This window comes from Leptomonas pyrrhocoris, assembly GCF_001293395.1.
Source record: "Leptomonas pyrrhocoris isolate H10 chromosome Unknown, whole genome shotgun sequence".
Lineage (NCBI taxonomy): Eukaryota > Euglenozoa > Kinetoplastea > Trypanosomatida > Trypanosomatidae > Leptomonas > Leptomonas pyrrhocoris.
This window is the reverse complement of record NW_015438358.1, coordinates 1128825-1145148: the sequence shown is the minus strand read 5'-3', so window position 1 is coordinate 1145148 and position 16324 is coordinate 1128825. Positions and strand designations below refer to the sequence as shown.

At 59.1% G+C, this 16324-nt stretch overlaps 3 protein-coding genes across 3 annotated transcripts; all 3 read right to left on the bottom strand.

Moving 5' to 3' along the window:
* Nucleotides 1–352: 352 nt before the first annotated feature.
* ABB37_01418 (hypothetical protein) lies at nucleotides 353–9406 on the bottom strand (the record flags this gene model as incomplete). Its single annotated transcript, XM_015797901.1, has 1 exon — nucleotides 353–9406. One exon carries the CDS (start codon nucleotides 9404–9406, stop codon nucleotides 353–355), a length of 9054 nt encoding a protein of 3017 aa, XP_015663421.1.
* Nucleotides 9407–10541: 1135 nt separating this feature from the next.
* On the bottom strand, nucleotides 10542–12414 carry ABB37_01417 (hypothetical protein; the record flags this gene model as incomplete). Its single annotated transcript, XM_015797900.1, has 1 exon — nucleotides 10542–12414. The coding sequence occupies exon 1, from the start codon at nucleotides 12345–12347 to the stop codon at nucleotides 10542–10544; it is 1806 nt and encodes a 601-aa protein (XP_015663420.1). The 5' UTR covers nucleotides 12348–12414.
* A 1064-nt stretch (nucleotides 12415–13478) lies between these two features.
* ABB37_01416 (hypothetical protein) lies at nucleotides 13479–15759 on the bottom strand (the record flags this gene model as incomplete). The annotated part of the gene is made up of 1 exon (XM_015797899.1): nucleotides 13479–15759. Exon 1 carries the CDS (start codon nucleotides 15330–15332, stop codon nucleotides 13479–13481), a length of 1854 nt encoding a protein of 617 aa, XP_015663419.1. The 5' UTR covers nucleotides 15333–15759.
* Between the last annotated feature and the right edge of the window lie 565 nt (nucleotides 15760–16324).

The window sequence follows — 16324 nt, the reverse complement described above, 5'->3', positions numbered from 1 at the left end:
CCCCCCTCTATACAGATTTGCTTAGTCCTCCTCCTTTGCACGAATGCGACGATCAGGTCATGCACCGCGCTCTAGTGGTCTCCTTGTTGTTGCTATCCTTTAACGGTTGCGCAAACGCGAAAGCAAAGAGGGAAAAGGGAAAATAAGAAGAATAATAAAGGAAGCACATTAGGCAAAAAGAGTTAAAAGACGCGTTCAAGCGAACGCAGGAGTTCATTAATGCTTGACCGCCTCTGAGTCCTGTGACACACACATCAGCGCCGATACACACACACCGACATGCTGAGGAACATTCGTGGGCTCCGCATCCTCCGCGAGCCATTATCGCACTCGCCACCCAGCAGCAGCGACTTCACAGCATGGTGTCTGGATCGGTCGTCGTAAGATCCGCCTCGACCAGGTCCTGCATATACGCCACATCCACCTCATTGTGATGTCCCACGCACTGACCCAGCTCCGCTTGAAGCCACGCAAAGCGTTGCAGGTCCATTAGCTCGCTCGAAGCGGCGAGGGGCAACGCATCACCGTTCACGCGTTGTAGAAGCAGCGTGAAGGCTTGAGCAGCACGATAAATGCCGTCGAGACGCGGGTAGTGCGTAACAGGGATGTTGTACAGGGGTCGGCGCAGACCGCGATCTGCAGCGGAGGGCCGCGCACGGAGAGGCCAGCAGTGCTGAATGGTAGAGAGCACCGGCGCAACGCCTTCGCCGTCACAACGGAACGCATCGGTTTCCTCTCGCGCCGTTTGACCCCGCGGCTCATGAACGGCACTCACGACAGCCGGTATGCTGAGGTGGGCATCCGACGGCACTGGTGGCGTTTGCTGCAGGAGCTGCAGCACTTCCAGATGGCTAACGAACGGGAGACGACGCGTTGCGGAGGGCCGCAGTGACAAGACAAACGGGGAAGGAGAGTGGGGAGCGTTTTCCGCGTCGCGGCGACTGCGGTGATGACGCTGCTGCTGCTGCTGCTGGAGAGCCAGTAAATTTGTCAGGGCAGCGTCGTCCGTGAAGAGCCAACGGAAGGCGAAGGCGTGGGCTGGACACAGCGTGTAGTCCACATCCAGCACCTTCAACGCCTCCATCTGCAGTTTCAGTATCTCCTGCAGCGCCTCCGTGCTCATCGGCGGTGCGCTCTTGCCGACTCCTTCTCCTTGCGTTGCTGTGATTGTCGGCGCCATTTGCGTCCCAATCGAGAGCGCCCGCAGCAGCTCCGGCCACATCAAGGGCCACAGCGAGGCCACCAACGACTCCCCTACGTTGCTCATGAGAAGCACGCGAAAAACAAGAAAGGCGGCGCGCAGAGGTTGCAGAAACACCTCCTTCTTTTCAATTTGAGCCGCGGTCGGGGTAGCAGGGGATGAGAAGTGCTGCAGGGTGTAGGTGAGCTGCTCGCGAATACGGTGGGCCAGCTCTTTTTGGCGGATGGCCGTCATCGTCGAGCCAGGTCCCGTTGTCGGCTCACTCACCCCAGCGGATGCGCATGTGGCAACGGCTGTGCTCGCCGCAGATGGTGTCGCTGTCGGTGCCGTTGTTGTGACGACATCCTCCAACGCCATGACCGCGTAGGTGTAGAAGGCGAGGTTCTTCATGGAGTGCTCCCGCAGCAGCGCCTCCGTCTCACGGGACATCATCATAGCCGAAAGCCGCCCCGAAGACTGCACCATCCGCTCGCACAGCAAACTGTGAAATTCGCTGTCCATGACATACATCTGCCGCAACAGCAGTGCCCACTCGTGCAAGGAGCTGCGGCTGTAGCGGAAGAAGTGCTCCGAGAGGAAGAGCGCCATGACGTCGCGCTGCACCCGCTTGGCAAAGGTGAGGTCCGGCGCGAAGCCGCAAATTGCCGAGCGCAACACCTGCAGAGACGCGTTTACGAGGGGGGTCGACGATATGATTTCCGCCTCAGATGCGGAGGCGATGCCGCGTCGCAGGGCGGGGAGCAGCGTTCGCTGAAAGACACGGATGGCGGCATCCACGACGCGTCCTGGGTTGTCCATCGCACTCAGCGACGCCGGCAGCATCGCGTAGAAGGTGCTGCACAGCAGCTGGAGCAGCATGAGGGCCGCGCTGCGGTGCGTCATGGCGGGGTTCACGGAGAGCCCCTCCAAGAGACGGCACAATGCGAATGAGTAGTCCTTGTTCTGGTACACCTTGATCGCCGTCACTAGAGGCTCAGGTGCCACGGTCGCCTCACCCTTCGCGTAGGCAACCACGCAGTACATCGTGTGCAGAACACAACAGCAGGAGAGCGGCTCCGGCGGCCACTGAGACACGACATCCGCCATGAGCGCAAAGATTGCCGCCGCCTCCCGCTCGGTCAGCCCGCCGCCCTGCCGCTTCACACAAACGGCCTCGACGAGCTGGTGCAGGAAGTAAAGGAGCTGCGTCACAGGTGGAGGCGGTAGAAGGGCGGTGGAAGAGGCAGAGGAAGAAGACGGCCTTTTGTTGTCGCCGTTGCTTGGCGTGCCCGCGCTCTCCGTTTTCGGTCCCTGCTGTTGCTGCTGCTGCTCTGCCCGTTGCTGCATGGAGGCGGTATCGCGCAGCAGCGGAGCGAGGGCAGCCGTGACGTCCACAACGGACACGCCAACATCCTCCAGCAGCACATACGCGGCCCGCTGCGCCTCCTCTTTCGCATCCCACGCAGCCACCAAGATTTGCGGTGTGTCTTGCTTCGCCGTTTCCTTGGCATTTTTCACGTTGAGACACGGTTGTCGTCCGCCGTGTTGATGCTCCTCCTTCTGCTGACGAAGACGATGCTGCCGCTGTGCAGCTGTTTCAAACATCCAGAGCGACGACTGCGCTGCGTAGGTGCGGCACCAATTAGTGGCGAAGGCCGTCAGAAACTGCGGACCGGCGGAGTGGCTCAGCAAGTTCAGGAGACAACACGCGTGCTCTCGCAGATCAGCTACCTCGCCGCGTTGCTGCTGCTGTTGTCGCTTCACCGCCAGTGATCGACCTTTCCAGCCCATCGCGACATCGTCCTCGTCTGCGGTGTCGTAGCCCCACATCGCGTGCTGCGTGTGGAGAGCAGCGTTGATGGACGCTTCCGTGCCGTGCGGCGCGTCGCAAACACGTAACGTCTGCACCGCCGCAAACACCAAACGATGAAGAGAACCACGGATAGGTGCCAAAACGGGCGACCGTGCCCACATGGTGGAGTTGCGTGCTTGGGTCACTGGGTCGCCCTGCGAGAAGGTGCTTGCGATCCAGCTCATCGACTCCTTTGTCTTGACGGCCGTCTCGTAATTCTCCACGTCTGCTGCACGGGCCACGCTGAACAAGAAGCGCACAACGTAAATCAGAGTAGCGTAGCAGACGCACCGAATGCGCACGCTGACGGCGGACAGAGCATTTGCGGACGGCAGATCGGTGCCGTGCAGCGTTGCCGGCTCCAGCGCCGAGAGCAGCACATCTGCGACGACCTCCACAGACGACACGAGGTCGTGGTACAAGTACGGCATCACGTCACAGTAAAACCGAAGCCAACACGTCAGCGTGTCGACCTCGTGTGCGCAGGAAGAAGCATCCAGCAGCCGCGCATCGTTCTGTGCGGACCACACGTTGCCCAGAACGTGCTCGACCACTTCACCAATCATCGCGTACAGCAATTTGTTCGACACTACTGCGGGAGGGACTCGCTTGAGATCATCCAGGACGGGGGTAGAGCTCGCCTCGAGCGCGCCAGTTTGCGCTCCTCCCTTCGGTCCAGCGTAGTCTTCTCCGTTCACGTTGCAGATGTCGGCTGCACGGTGCGTCTCCTGCAGCGACGACGCACCAGAGAGGAGTCGGTGCGGGCTCCCCGCCGCCGCAACGCCCACGTAGAGCAGCGCGTGATGTCGCCAGTGCCGCGAAGCAAACGCGCCGTCGATCACGGCTGGCGGACCTGCCGTCTTCCCACTCGCAGCCACCGTAGCAGACATAGAAGACGACAACGACGAAGAAGCGGCCGAAGCATTGCTGGTGACGTCGTCGAGGTACAGCACGACGCCGCGGAGGTGGTCCAGCAGCATCGCCTGTGCCGCGTGAAGGTCCGCCTGCACGGCCAGCCGCAGCAACGGCAGAAACTGCGCAGACGTGAACTGCCACGTGAGGACGGCGGTGCGGTGCGGCTGCATACGCGGGCCTGTCTGACTCAGCTCCAGTAGACGATTCAGGCACGCGAGAGAGTCGAACAAGATGAAATTGTGGCGGTGCGCAGTAGGCTCGGGAAGTGCGGAACGCACCGCAGATTCGGAGGTAGCGCTAGCGTTGGCGGCACGCCGCCCACTCGCCTGATCTCGCCGCTGCATGCAAGACCAATGCAGAGCCAGCAGCGACTGGCGAGACAGGTTGAGCAGCAGCAGCGCGGTCGCCGCAAACAGTGTGTCAGACGGTCCCTCCCGTGCAGGGGAGGCAACGGCGGCAGAAGAGCGCGCCGTGGGCGAGGTACCCCCGCTGCTGTCCGCCTTGCCTTCGGGGGCCATGAAAGACTGCGCCTCTAGACCGTGTAGGAGAACCCGCAGGGAGTTGGGCGTGGGGAGCTGCATCGCCTGCTGCACCCACTCTCGCGAGGTCGGCAGCTGCAGGAGAGAACAAAGATGCCGCACCAGCTCTGGAGCTTCGAGGTTGCGGTACGTCCGCGCAGGGCCGCGCATCGTCACTTCGTCACCATCATTTGCATTCTCTTGAGTAACGCTTTCGCCTTTTAAGCGGCTGATGGTGGTGGAGGCGCGCTTTGGCTGTGTAGTGGGCAACAAGACAGTCAAAGAAAGAGCGGAAAACGCTGGAGCAGACAAGCGGTGCAACGACGAGGCGCCACCGCCGGCACCACTTCCTCCGACTCCTCCTTCGCCGCCGCCGCCGCCGTCGTCTCTCTGCGGCACCGCAGACGCAGTCGGCAGCACCAGTGGGCACAGAAAGGAAAAGAAAAGAGGTATAAGCACGTTCGGCGAGTCTCGCACAAGGGTCTGCGAGACATAGGCGCGCGACAGCTGACGCGTCGATTCTGCAGTGTCACACAAAGGAGAAGGAAATGCACGTGAGCTGCTGGTATTTGAGAAGCCACTGACATCGCCTGCATCGCTAGAAAGGCAGTCGAGGACGCTCAATAAGCCTAAAAAGAGCACCCCTGGATCTTGCAACCCCGTCAGTGCCGCGGATTCCGGAAGCGCGGCGGAGAGGAACCGCCCACGACGCCGCAGTGCTCGCAGATCCGTAAGGCAACGGTGTAACCCCACAAGCCGTGACACCGCTACATCCATTGGAGATTGCAGCATGTACACATCCAGACAGCGCGCGCATGCGGGTGAAATGGCAATGAGCACCAAGAGAGACTCGCTGAACGTTGTCACCGTGTCTGGCGAAGCGTGGACAGGTTCCGACGCCGCCGCCGCCGCTGATGGACTTTGCACGAGCTGCTCAGTTTCGTTTCGCTTGTCATGACAGCTTTCCCACAGACAACGCACGACTGGCGCGAGAACAAAATTCCCTGCAAACGCAACACCCTCCGCCACGTCTCCCGAGAGGGGGCAGCTCGGCTCCAAGGCGCGGTAGGCCGGCTCCGGCAGCAGACTGCCGCGTGCACGGAGCAGCACGTCCACCACCAGCCGAACCGCTCGCGCGAAGAAGAGGGGTGCCGCCCCCACCGCCGCGTCTGCCGTCGCCTTGCAAAGGCACGCCAGCCAGGCGGCTGTCTGCCGCGCCAGCTCCCGCTCTCGCGCGCCGGCGCCGTTGTCGGACGCGCAGTCCAGCAGGACACCGACGCCGGCCTGCTGCTGACACCGCAAGTGCAGCTGAGCGAGAAAGGAGGTGAAGCGCAGAGTGGTGCGATGCAGGCGCGAAAGCAGCCTCTGCACCTCTGCACCGTACACACCCGGCAACGTACCTTCCGCGGACAGACGAGAAAGGGCGGGTACGTCGTGTTGGCTTTCGCTGAAGGCCTTCGCACGCGCACCGTTCAACAGGATGGAAGTGGTCCCGGAGATAGTCGCCTGGCGGAGCTGTCGCAGCACCTGGGTGTCCACGGAGCTCAAAAACGAAGAGAAGAAATCTGCCCCGACAACGGCTGTGCCGGTTGCCGTGGCGGTGGCGAGGATGCCGTCGAGCATCGGCTCCATAAGTTGCTGTGTGCGCTGCACGAGCAGCCGCAGCAGCCCGTTGGCGGTGGAGATGAGCAGCGGCAGCCGTGAGGTGCCTTCTTCATCCACGTCACTATTTTGAAGCGTCGCTGCCAGCGCGTGCACGACTTCGCTGAGAAGACGCGTCACGGCGTTGGACCAGTGGAGGGAGGCGCGCACGTACTCCTGAGCCGCCAGCGGCTGGTCGGCGGTGGCGTCGATGAGCGACGGCTCGAGCGTGTTGGCCAGGGCGAAGGCTTGGTCCATGTAGTGCTGAACGCGTCGCTGGAGATGCTCCGTGTATCTCTGCTTCATAGCATTGCTGCAAGACGAAGAGGCGTCCGCATCTGTTGTGGAACCTGCGGCCGCTGGTGTTTCCTCGTTTGTCTTGAGAGGAGTTTGCGTGAGAAGTGGGCCCATCAACTTCTCTACTGCCTGTATCGTGACCACGTCCAGCTGCACAAAATATGTCCACGGTAGTACTCGTATAACCTCACGCACCTCTGCGGCCCACATTTGCTCCTCCGGTGAGCCGCCGACGCCGGCACTGCTGCTGGTGAAGGAGCAGCTCCTTTGGTAGTGGAGGTGCGACCGCATTGACAGCACAGCTGGCACCTCAACAAGAAGACAACTCAGCGATGGCAGCACGAGAGGTGCCACGTGTAGCAAGAAGGGGAAAGTGACATCTGCTGCTGGAGCGCCGTCCAAGGCAGGCAGCTGGGGCGGGTCTGAGGCAGTCGGGCTGCTCACGGGCACACCACCTCCTTCGCCGCCATCACTGCCTCTGTTGTTGGCGAGAGCAGGGCTGCGGTAGCGGAAGAGAAGAAGCAGCGCGCGGAGCCAGACGAGGGGAGTGGCAAGGGCAGCAGAAGCTGCTGAGGTCGTCGCGGGCGAAGAAAACGCGGTGTTGTTGCTGCTGCCGTTATTCTTGCCTTCACCACTGCCAACGCCGCCGAACGCTGCTGCAATCGACGGCGCACTCGAGAGGCGTGGAGCGGCGTCGTACATGAGAGCACGCGCAGTGTGCTGCAGCGCACTCAGCTCCGAGTCTACCTGTCGCCGTGCGGCCTGCTGTTCTGACCCGCTGAAGTCGCTGGTGTCATCGGACCGGTCCGTCCAGGTAGTCCGCCAGTGTTGCACGATCATGTGAAAGCCCTGAGAAAGGACGTACGACGTGACATCACGCACATACACGTCGGCGGAGGGCGGCGTAGAAGCACCGTCGACTGCCGCCATGTCCATCGCACCTTCGTCGCTGCGGTCGCTCGGAGAGAAGGGGCCACAGCCGCCTTCGCGATGGCCGTGATCGCCGCTGTCGACACCCGGGAACACCGTTAGCCACTGAAACATGCGGCGTGCGACACTCGGTGTGCCGTAGCGTGTGCCCAAGAGTTGCACTGCGGCCGCCACAAGCAGCGACTTCACCTCAAAAGAAAAGAGTTCTTTATTGGCTCTCATTGAATGAAACGGGCAAGGGATGGACGCTGACGCCAGAGCCGCAGCACCGTTCGCATCGCTGCTACCCGACGGCTGCGGCGCGCCTGCGGTCGGACTGGGCGAAGGGGCAGGAGACCGTCTGACGGCTCTCTCGTACCGGAAAGCAGCGGCAGCGGCAGCCGTATCAGCACCAGCGTGTTCGTTGCTGTTCCCACTACTCCCGCCATTCAGAGGGCAAATCAGCGTCAACACGTCCAGCGCGAGGCGATGTGTCCTTTCCTGTGTGTCCTGCAAGCTGTTGAGGAGGGCCGACACAACAACTTTTGCATCGCCGCCTACCCAGTCGGGTTGGGAGGGCTGCTGCTGCTGATGCTGATGCTGATGCGCCAGCGGCGAGGGAGGCGCTCCGTCTGGTTCGTCGCTGTACCGCCCAGACTCAGAGCGCGTACTGCCGCCCATCGCGGCCGGCGTGTCCACCTGCGCAATGAAAACCTTCATCACGTTTAACGCCGGAGAGCGCAACGCGGCGGCGTCGCGGATCAACACCCAGGCATACGCTGGTAGCACCTGGCCCCCACGTAATTCCGCCACTGCACATGGTGGTGTGGACGCCACCGCGCGCACCGTGGCAGCGACTGCGTCTTCGTATTTGAGGGTGTTGTGCATGTACTCGAGCAGCGTCATCGCACGGCGGTACATCGGGCTCGTCTCCGATTCCTCGAGACAGCTCAGAAGGGAGGTGAAGAGGCCAAGAGCGCAGGAGCGCAGCGCCGCCGGGGGCATCCGGCGCACCACGCCACGATCCAGCAGCCCCAAGATACCACTTTTGACTTGCATGGTGGCTTGTGGCAGCAGCTCAAGCAGCGCCGGCAGAAACAGCGGTAAGTCTTTTGTCATCGGGTACGCCGGGTTCACGAACTCGACGTAGGTCTGCAGCACCTCCAGCGCCTTGCGCTGCACACCGACCACGTTCTGCGGACTCAGTACACGCCATAGACTCCTCGCAAAGTGATCGCCGTCTGGCAGCTCAACAGCGCCAACGGCATCTTTGAACGTTTGTACTGTTTTATGAAGCTGCGACAAGAGGGACGCCTGCGCTGCCCAGTCCGTGAGCGAGGTGCGGTCCATCGCGGACAGCGTTCGTTTCAGCTCTCGCTGCAGTTTTAGGTAGTCCTTACTTTCCTTCCATTTGCGGATGGCCGCCTCTGCGGTATCCACAGGGATGGAAAAAGATAAGGGAGCGGCCAGCGCGGAGCTCGTCGTTGCTCTCGCGCTAGACGGGGAAGGACTCGTCGCGGCAGGAGGAGGTGACGTCACAAGAGACGAAGAGGGCGGCGGCGATGCGGCCTCTTTCGGCGGCTGTGATGTCGGCGGTGGAGAAGGCGAAGGAGGAGAGGCGGTCGTGTCCACGGCTATCTTTGCCATTTCAGCTGCAATGACCAGACCTGCATGGGAAGCGACGGCTTCATTCCTTTGTTTGTGGGTGGTGGTGTCGTCGCCCGTGGCGACCTCTTCGCGTGCGGTAGACAGGTTGCTTGGAGAATGGGATATACGGTTGGAAGAGGAGGAGGACGCCTGTGCGGGTTCATTTTCCACCAGTTGCTCTGCGTCACGTCGATCCGCAACGGCCGGTGCCACTCCCGCCGCTGCGTCACGTCTTTCCCCGTCCACTCTGTCAGCTAGGTCAGCAGAGGTGTCGATCGCTGAGCGTGGCAGCCGCCCTACGGCTTCCCTTGCCCCTGTGTCGAGAGACGAGACAGACAGGCTGCGGTGGTCGCCAGAAGAGGCTTTTCGGCGTGCTTCCGACGACGATTGCCGAGGGTCGGCAGCTGTGCTTCCCGCAGGTGGAGTGCCGTCTCCGCCCTCGTGCATGGTGCCCTTGGTCACGTGACTATATACGTTGCTCGCTTGCTTGATTATTTTACACAACTGGGACTTGTCTCCTTCGTTTTGTGGAGCAAACGCTCTTGAACGCACGTAAAGGAGCAGCAATAATTATAGTAATCTGAGTATTTACTCACGTCGAGAAGCAGCAACCTGGTTTCGTTTGGTTTGATTTCAGCCGAGAAATGTTGCTTACGTGGGAGTATGGAAGAGAAGCAAAGCTAGAAGATTGTATAGCGCTAAACGAATAATTTGTATTGGAAATGGCAACGGAGAGAAGAAAAACGCTTGCGCGCATTTACGTGTTGTTGATGTTTTTAATTTTTTTTCTTGTTCTCTATCGCTTGTTTGGTTAGGGTGTAATAAGAAGAATTTGCGAAGCACAAATTTTCGAGGAGCAACGTACGGGCCGATTTGAACGAACGTGTAGAAAAGATCATTCAACCAGGAGAGAAAGGTACGATGAACGTCGCCAAATGATAGCATTGAAGAGATGTGCACGCTGAGCAGAAGTAGCGGTCGTGAAATCACTCTCTCGCGTTAAAAAATAAAAATAAAAAAAAGCGTAAGGCTCGTTCAGTTTACACAAGGATAAAGGTGCAACGCTTTGCCTCCCTCCCTCCCCCTCCCACCCACTTGGGCCCGCTCGAGTATGAGACGTACAGCCTTGAGTGTGTTTGGCCGTGACCGCTCACTACACCACTCGCATTTCAGATTGCAGAAGTCAAGGCCCATTTTTTCTTGCTCCATGCAGTGAGCTTCTACACTTGCGTTGACGAAGCGGTTTCTCTAAGAAAGTCTTCTGTTTTCGCTTGCTACGGTTTTTTTTTAGCGTTAAATGGAAGCTCGATAAACACACAGAATGACGGCAGATTTGAAAAGGAAAGAAGAGACCTGCGCATACGACAGCGTTTGAATAATAAGAAGAAAAAACAAGCAAAAGGCAGCGCAAAAAGTCCACTTAAAGTACGTCCGCAAACGAAACCAGCGTTTTATTCAGCTCCTTTGTCTTTCCCCCTTGATAAGTGGCACAGAGAGAAGTTGTTATACTTTCTTATAAAGATAGAAAAGCAGAAGCTCTCGTACATATATGCGTATATATGGCGTTTCGCTTTGGGGGAGTTTAGTTGTGCAGGTTGTCGTAGAAGTTGTCACTCACACGGTGGAAGCGGATGCCGCGGTCTTTCACGTAGTTGTAGGCATAATACGCGGCAGCGCCGAGAGCCGCAAGGATGACAAGAATCAGCAAGAAGCGAAATACGCTCTTGATAACGCTGGTGTGGCCACCGTCGCCGTCGCCGCCGCCGCGGCTGGAGCCGTCGTCGCTGTTGGGCAGGTCATAGTCCCACGCGTCATCCACGCCGTAGAACTCCTTCGTTGGTCCATTCATAAAATCAAGCTTCTTCGAGGCATCGAGGGTGCACTGGTCCGGTTCCGCCCATTCGGCGTGCGCCTTGTAAAACTTAAGGTTCGTAATTATGCACGGCGTGAGAATGGCAGCGGGCTGGTTGGCAATCCCGCGCAGTTGCAGGGCCTTCGCAGTGGAGCCGAACTGACGGAAGGCGAGCGCGGCTTGGCTGGCGGCACCGCGCGGGGTCAGCGGGTCGACGTCGGCGCTGATGAAGAGCACCTTTTGGGTGGCGTTGACGGGCAGCGTCTCCGACGCGGCGGTGCGCGGCACGGCGGAGAACTTCACGGCCGCGGTGTGGAAGGCGTCGATGTTGCTCGCGGCCGGCACGACGACGCGCCGGTTCGCCTCCCCCGTCCAGTACTTCTTGACGTTCTTCGGCGGCGGGGCCTGAAGGAATTCGTTCACCAGCCAGTGTGTCTGCACGTACAAGTCCTCTGGGCAGGTAAAGCCTTTCCCCGCCGTCACGTACCGGTAGAGCGCGTTGAGGGCGCTGACGTCCTTGTCGGAGCAGCGCTGCAGGCGATACAGCATCGAGGGGATGAGGCTCATGAGCTCGTTCTTGCTGGAGAGGAACGGGTAGGCGGGGTATCGCAGCATGAGCTCCAGGACAGCGCGGAACTGCTCCGCAAACGAGGAGCCCCAGATTCTGCTGCTGCCCCAGTTGAGCCGCTTCGCACAGGTAAGCTTGTTGCTCTTCGCCAACGCCAGGAGGGTCTGCAGGCGAGCCCACGAGCCTTCCACCGCGCCGAGGCGGCCCACGCAGCTGACATCGTCGTCGCACAGAGCCAGCAAATGCTGCAACGCCACGTCGTGTCCCATGCCTCCCAGGTAGCCGTAGGTGTCGAAGAGCAGCGGGTGCGCGTAGTCCATCATGATGACCCCGACAGGGATGTCTTTGTGCAGCTGCAGGAGGCGCAGCGCAAATACACTGCTCAGGCCCTGCGTCAGCACCACGTTCCTTCGTCCGTCCCCGAGGGTGCGGATGAGCCACTCCACGTCGTGCGCAACTTGGTCAGCGGAGAAGTGCGAGGCATTGAAGAGGTTATCCCTCTTCGCGGTGCGGGCAGCCAGGTCAGCGGCACACTTTTCGTCCATCCAGCACGCGTCGTTGAACGACCCCTTCGTCTCGGCACAGGCGTAGTAGGTAGTGGATAGCTTTGTGCCGCGTGGGTAGACCACGACCACGTTGATGTCAGACCGGGCCAACTCCTTCGCAAACTCCACATCCGGGTCGTCCATGAGGAGCCACACCGTCAGTACGTCTTTGTTTCGGGGGTCCTTCATGAGCCCGTTGACCGCAAAGGTCAGTCGATCCCTGGGCTTCTCGCCCCAGTATTGATACGTCTCGACCTTGGCGCATACCCCAAAAGGGGATTTGCAGGTGTTGTCCCAGCCTGGAACGGGCAGGTCGTCGGGTTCTGCGGAAACCGCAGCTGCAGCGACCAACAGCACGCACAACAGCAAAGCAGCCGCAAGGCGAGACGACGCCCTCGTAGAAGCAAAACATATGAAACTCATTCTTTGTACGTTGCACGGAATGAAAGCCGAAAGAAAAAAATGGAGAAAAAGCTTTTCAAAGCAGGCTTTTGCGTTGATGTTGGTGGTGGTGTGTTCCTCGTGCGTTCGATTTCATCCAGAGTCGGGAAGAGTCGAAAGCAAGCAGAGAGCCAAAGAGGGATGGCAAGAAGTATCGGGAAATGGATAGAGCAACAAATGAGAGAGAGAGAGAGACTGGATAAGGACAACGCTGTTAATGGTGGACTGCGTCAGATGGAGTTTGCCTTCCATGCCCAGCTAGCCTGCGACGTGCGTCACTTTCCGGTTTTTTGTCATGACCGAGAAACAAAACGACGCACAGGACGTCTCACACGCAAAAGGCTGCATGTGAAGGGAACTGGTAGCTCAAACAGCACATACAGCTGCCTAACACGGCATGCTTGGATAGGCAAGACCAGCAAAAAAAAAAACCCCGTTGAGAAGTCGCTGTGATTCTTAACAGAGCACAGCTGAGCCAAGCACGTGCTCTCCACGGAAGCGACGCAGCGATAATGCAATACGTAAGTGCAGCGGTGTCCGCCCCACCAGCGCCACGTCGCTCAGATTCAGATGCACACCTTCCTTTTACCTGTTTTAACATATATAAACTCAGCTTACAGCTTATGCACTTAACAAAGAAAGTCAAAACAACACACACAAAGACAAAAAACGGTGATTCGACACTGCACCACGGCGATGCAAAAAATGAGACGATGCGCCTCCCGTTCGCCCTCCTTCTGTCTTCTTCCTTTTTCTTCTTTTACGCACCTCTCTGCAGGCGCGCGGAACGCCACCACGGTTAACGGAACGCAGCGCGTGGGCTACGAAGCACAAGGACGACGCTAAGCATCAGCAAACAAACAGGCAGAGAATACTTTTTTTTTATGGGAGATCACAAGCGCATGTGGAATCAAAGAGAAGACGTGGACGACCCTACGAGACAAAGTACCAGCTCAAGGCTAGGACAAAAGTATGAAAGCTGGTGCAGCGTGGCCGGTCGGTTGGTCCCTCTGTGTCTCTCTCACCCAGTGCGTGTGAGTCTGTCCGCCTGTGAGTATGTGTGTGTGTGTATGAAGAAGGGCCGTGTGGGATTCCTATTCTGTGCATTTCAACCTACTGCCTCTTCTCTTTCGCCTGCTCGCCCTCCTCCACGCCATTCTGCTGCTGCATGCTAATCTCGTCATTCATGGATTTCTGTCGGAGTTTCAAGAAGGAATCGCCGCGCTTCTTCTGCTGCCTCGCCTCCTCCGTCTTGGTGTCCGTCTTGTACAGCAGCAGAAGGGCGGAGAGGCGGTAGCAGATCACGGCGTCCACCTCCGCCGAATTCGTCGTGCCGAGGCCGTTCTGGCACTGCATGAGGCACCGCTCCGCCTGCTCCAGCCACCGCTGGCACTCCCCCTGCGGGGCGCGCGTCGCCATCATGACAAAAATCTTCGACAACATCATCAAGGCGTCACGCTGCTGCGCGGTGATGATCTCCTTCAGGCCCTCCACGCCGCCGCTCGGCACAACGTTCGTAACCGCGAGCAGCGACGCGATGGAGTCCTTCGCGATCTTCACCCGACGCCAGAACTCAGCTGGAATGGTACTCTTCAACGCGTAGTTGATCTGCAGCGACGCGAGGGCGTGCAGGGGGCGGGCGAAGGAGACGTATTCCTCAAAGGTGTCGATGGGCACGTCGAGGTCCTCGCAATGGAAGGTTGTGAAGAAGAGAATGTGCGCCTGTATCGCAAAGTCGGCGGAGGGGCTGAAGACGTAGAGGTAGTCGAGGCAGGCCGCGGCCAGGGGGGCGCAGCCCTCTAAGATGGCGCTACGGCTGACCTCGCGCAACAACACGCAGGCAAACCGTGCGACCTCCTCGTGCGGCGGAAAGGTGGTCAGCGAGGAGGGCGTGACAAGACGGTACTGCAACCCCTCCTGCCGCACCGACTTCAGCACGTTAAGGGTCAACTCAATGCCGTAGCCGAGGGAGTTGTTGGGGTCTACGAGCACGTTGAAGGCGCCCTGCTCCAGACAGCGCCACCACGCTACGAGCGCCGAGCCATCTGGCACCTCCGTCACCACCTCGCCGGACTGATAGCGATACCGCTCATACAGAATCGGGCAGAGCAGCTTGTGGTGCTTCTTCATGTGCGCATTCATGCACTCCCGCGAGCAGTAGTGTGGGACCTCGCAACGCTCGCAGGTGTAGCCGATGGCGTAGACCGGGTCGAGGCAGCTCGCGCAGCGGTGCCCGTAAAACGGCTTCAGCAGAAACCGAACCGTCTGCGGCGTCTCCACCGCCTTACCCTCCACCGTCACGGTGACCGCCCCCATGTACCACCCACACGACTTGTTGCCAGAGCAGTTCAACACCACATCCTTCAACGTCTCGGGCTCCGACAGCCCCAGCACCTCCGCCTCTAGGTGCGGCATGCGCACCTCTAGTCCCAGCATGGAGGACGGCGGCACCGCGCTCGCGCCGTCAAGGCCCTCGCCCTGCCGGTAGAAGCTCCCTATCACAACGCTGCATCGACGGTCCTTCTGATGCACCGGCACAATTGGTATCCCGTCCGGCGCGGTTGTGCTCTGCGCCGCGGTGCCGTCGCGGTTGATGCCGCGCGCCGTCCCGCTTGTCAGCGACGGGGTGGGAGAAAAAACTTTTGCGTCGCCCTTCACAAAAAACATCTCGTTCTCCACGTCCATGCGGATGAGAATGTGCCACTGGCTGAACTGAGAAAGGGAGCAGGAGGGAGAGCTGCTTGTGCCGGGCTTGCTGCCCACGGACACCACGGTCGCTGCGGCGGCGGCGGTCGTCGCTGGGGCGGCTGCCGCTGCAGTAGCCCCAGCAGCCGGAGGCGAGGAGGAGGAGGAAGACGCGTTGGCGGCTGCCCCACCAGCCTTCTCCGCGCCCGCCTTCTCTGGTGGAAAAACGGTGGAGAAGTGCATGGTGTAGAGCCCTGAGTGGCCCTCGCGACCTACGTCCATTCTCGCTTGCCTTGGTGTCTGGAGTGTCTTCAGTGCAAAGGATTGTACTCCGCTCAGCTCGCGGCGAACTCTGTCCACCTGCGTTTGCCAAAGTGCTAAAACACCTAAAACAAAAAAAACTGCAAACTCCGTAGATGCAGCGGAGCGCCTCCCTCTTTGGCGCTCAGGTCGGTCCTTTTCCTCCTTCAGGGTCAGTTCCGCGAGTATGGCCGCGTCAAATCAGCAACAACCAACAAAAACAAAATACCGTGCGCACGCGCGCAGCCCGAAAACAAAGCTGTCAGACGGTCTGAATACAAGTAGAATTGGCAGAAGCTACGACGTAAGCGAAAACAAATGAGAGAAGACAAAAAGTGGACAGAGACACCTGAGAGTGTGTACGTCCGTACGTGTGTGTGTGTGTGTTTGTTTGAAATTTGTACTGACTGAACGGTAAAGGCAGCATAGAATGTGAGGGATCAAGAAGGTGAAACAGAAACGCGGAGGTGAGGAAAATAGGGTTGGCTGTACAAATCAAATGCAGCGTTGGGGAGCACTCTGCGCGCCATCCACACAACGAAGTATGCAAGAAGTACAATGCTCAGAAGAACAAAAAAAAGAGCGTTTTTTTTTTAGTTGGTGATGAACCTCTCGTGTAGCGCCGTCGTCAGCTCATCTATCCAAGCGGGAAAGTTGAACCTTGTTGATGTGCGATTGCTTTTTACTTTTCATTCGTTTCATTGAGTCAGTCCCCCTTGCTCGCCGCTGCACGTGTGCACGGGTCAGAAGTGTTACAGCACTTCAAGTCGACAGCGGAGCTTAAGTTCATGCACCAGTGTTGTGTGAGCACGTTAGAGAAAACACTTTCCCTCATCAGAGCCGAGAAGCATTGCCGGCGTTCAGGCGAAACGTATTGAGGACATATCCCGCAACCAGTCAAAAGAAAACAGCAATGGGCGTAGAGGTTCGCCTCTCCCTGTCTCTGTCCATCGCCAACTCGTTTCGCGAGTGCC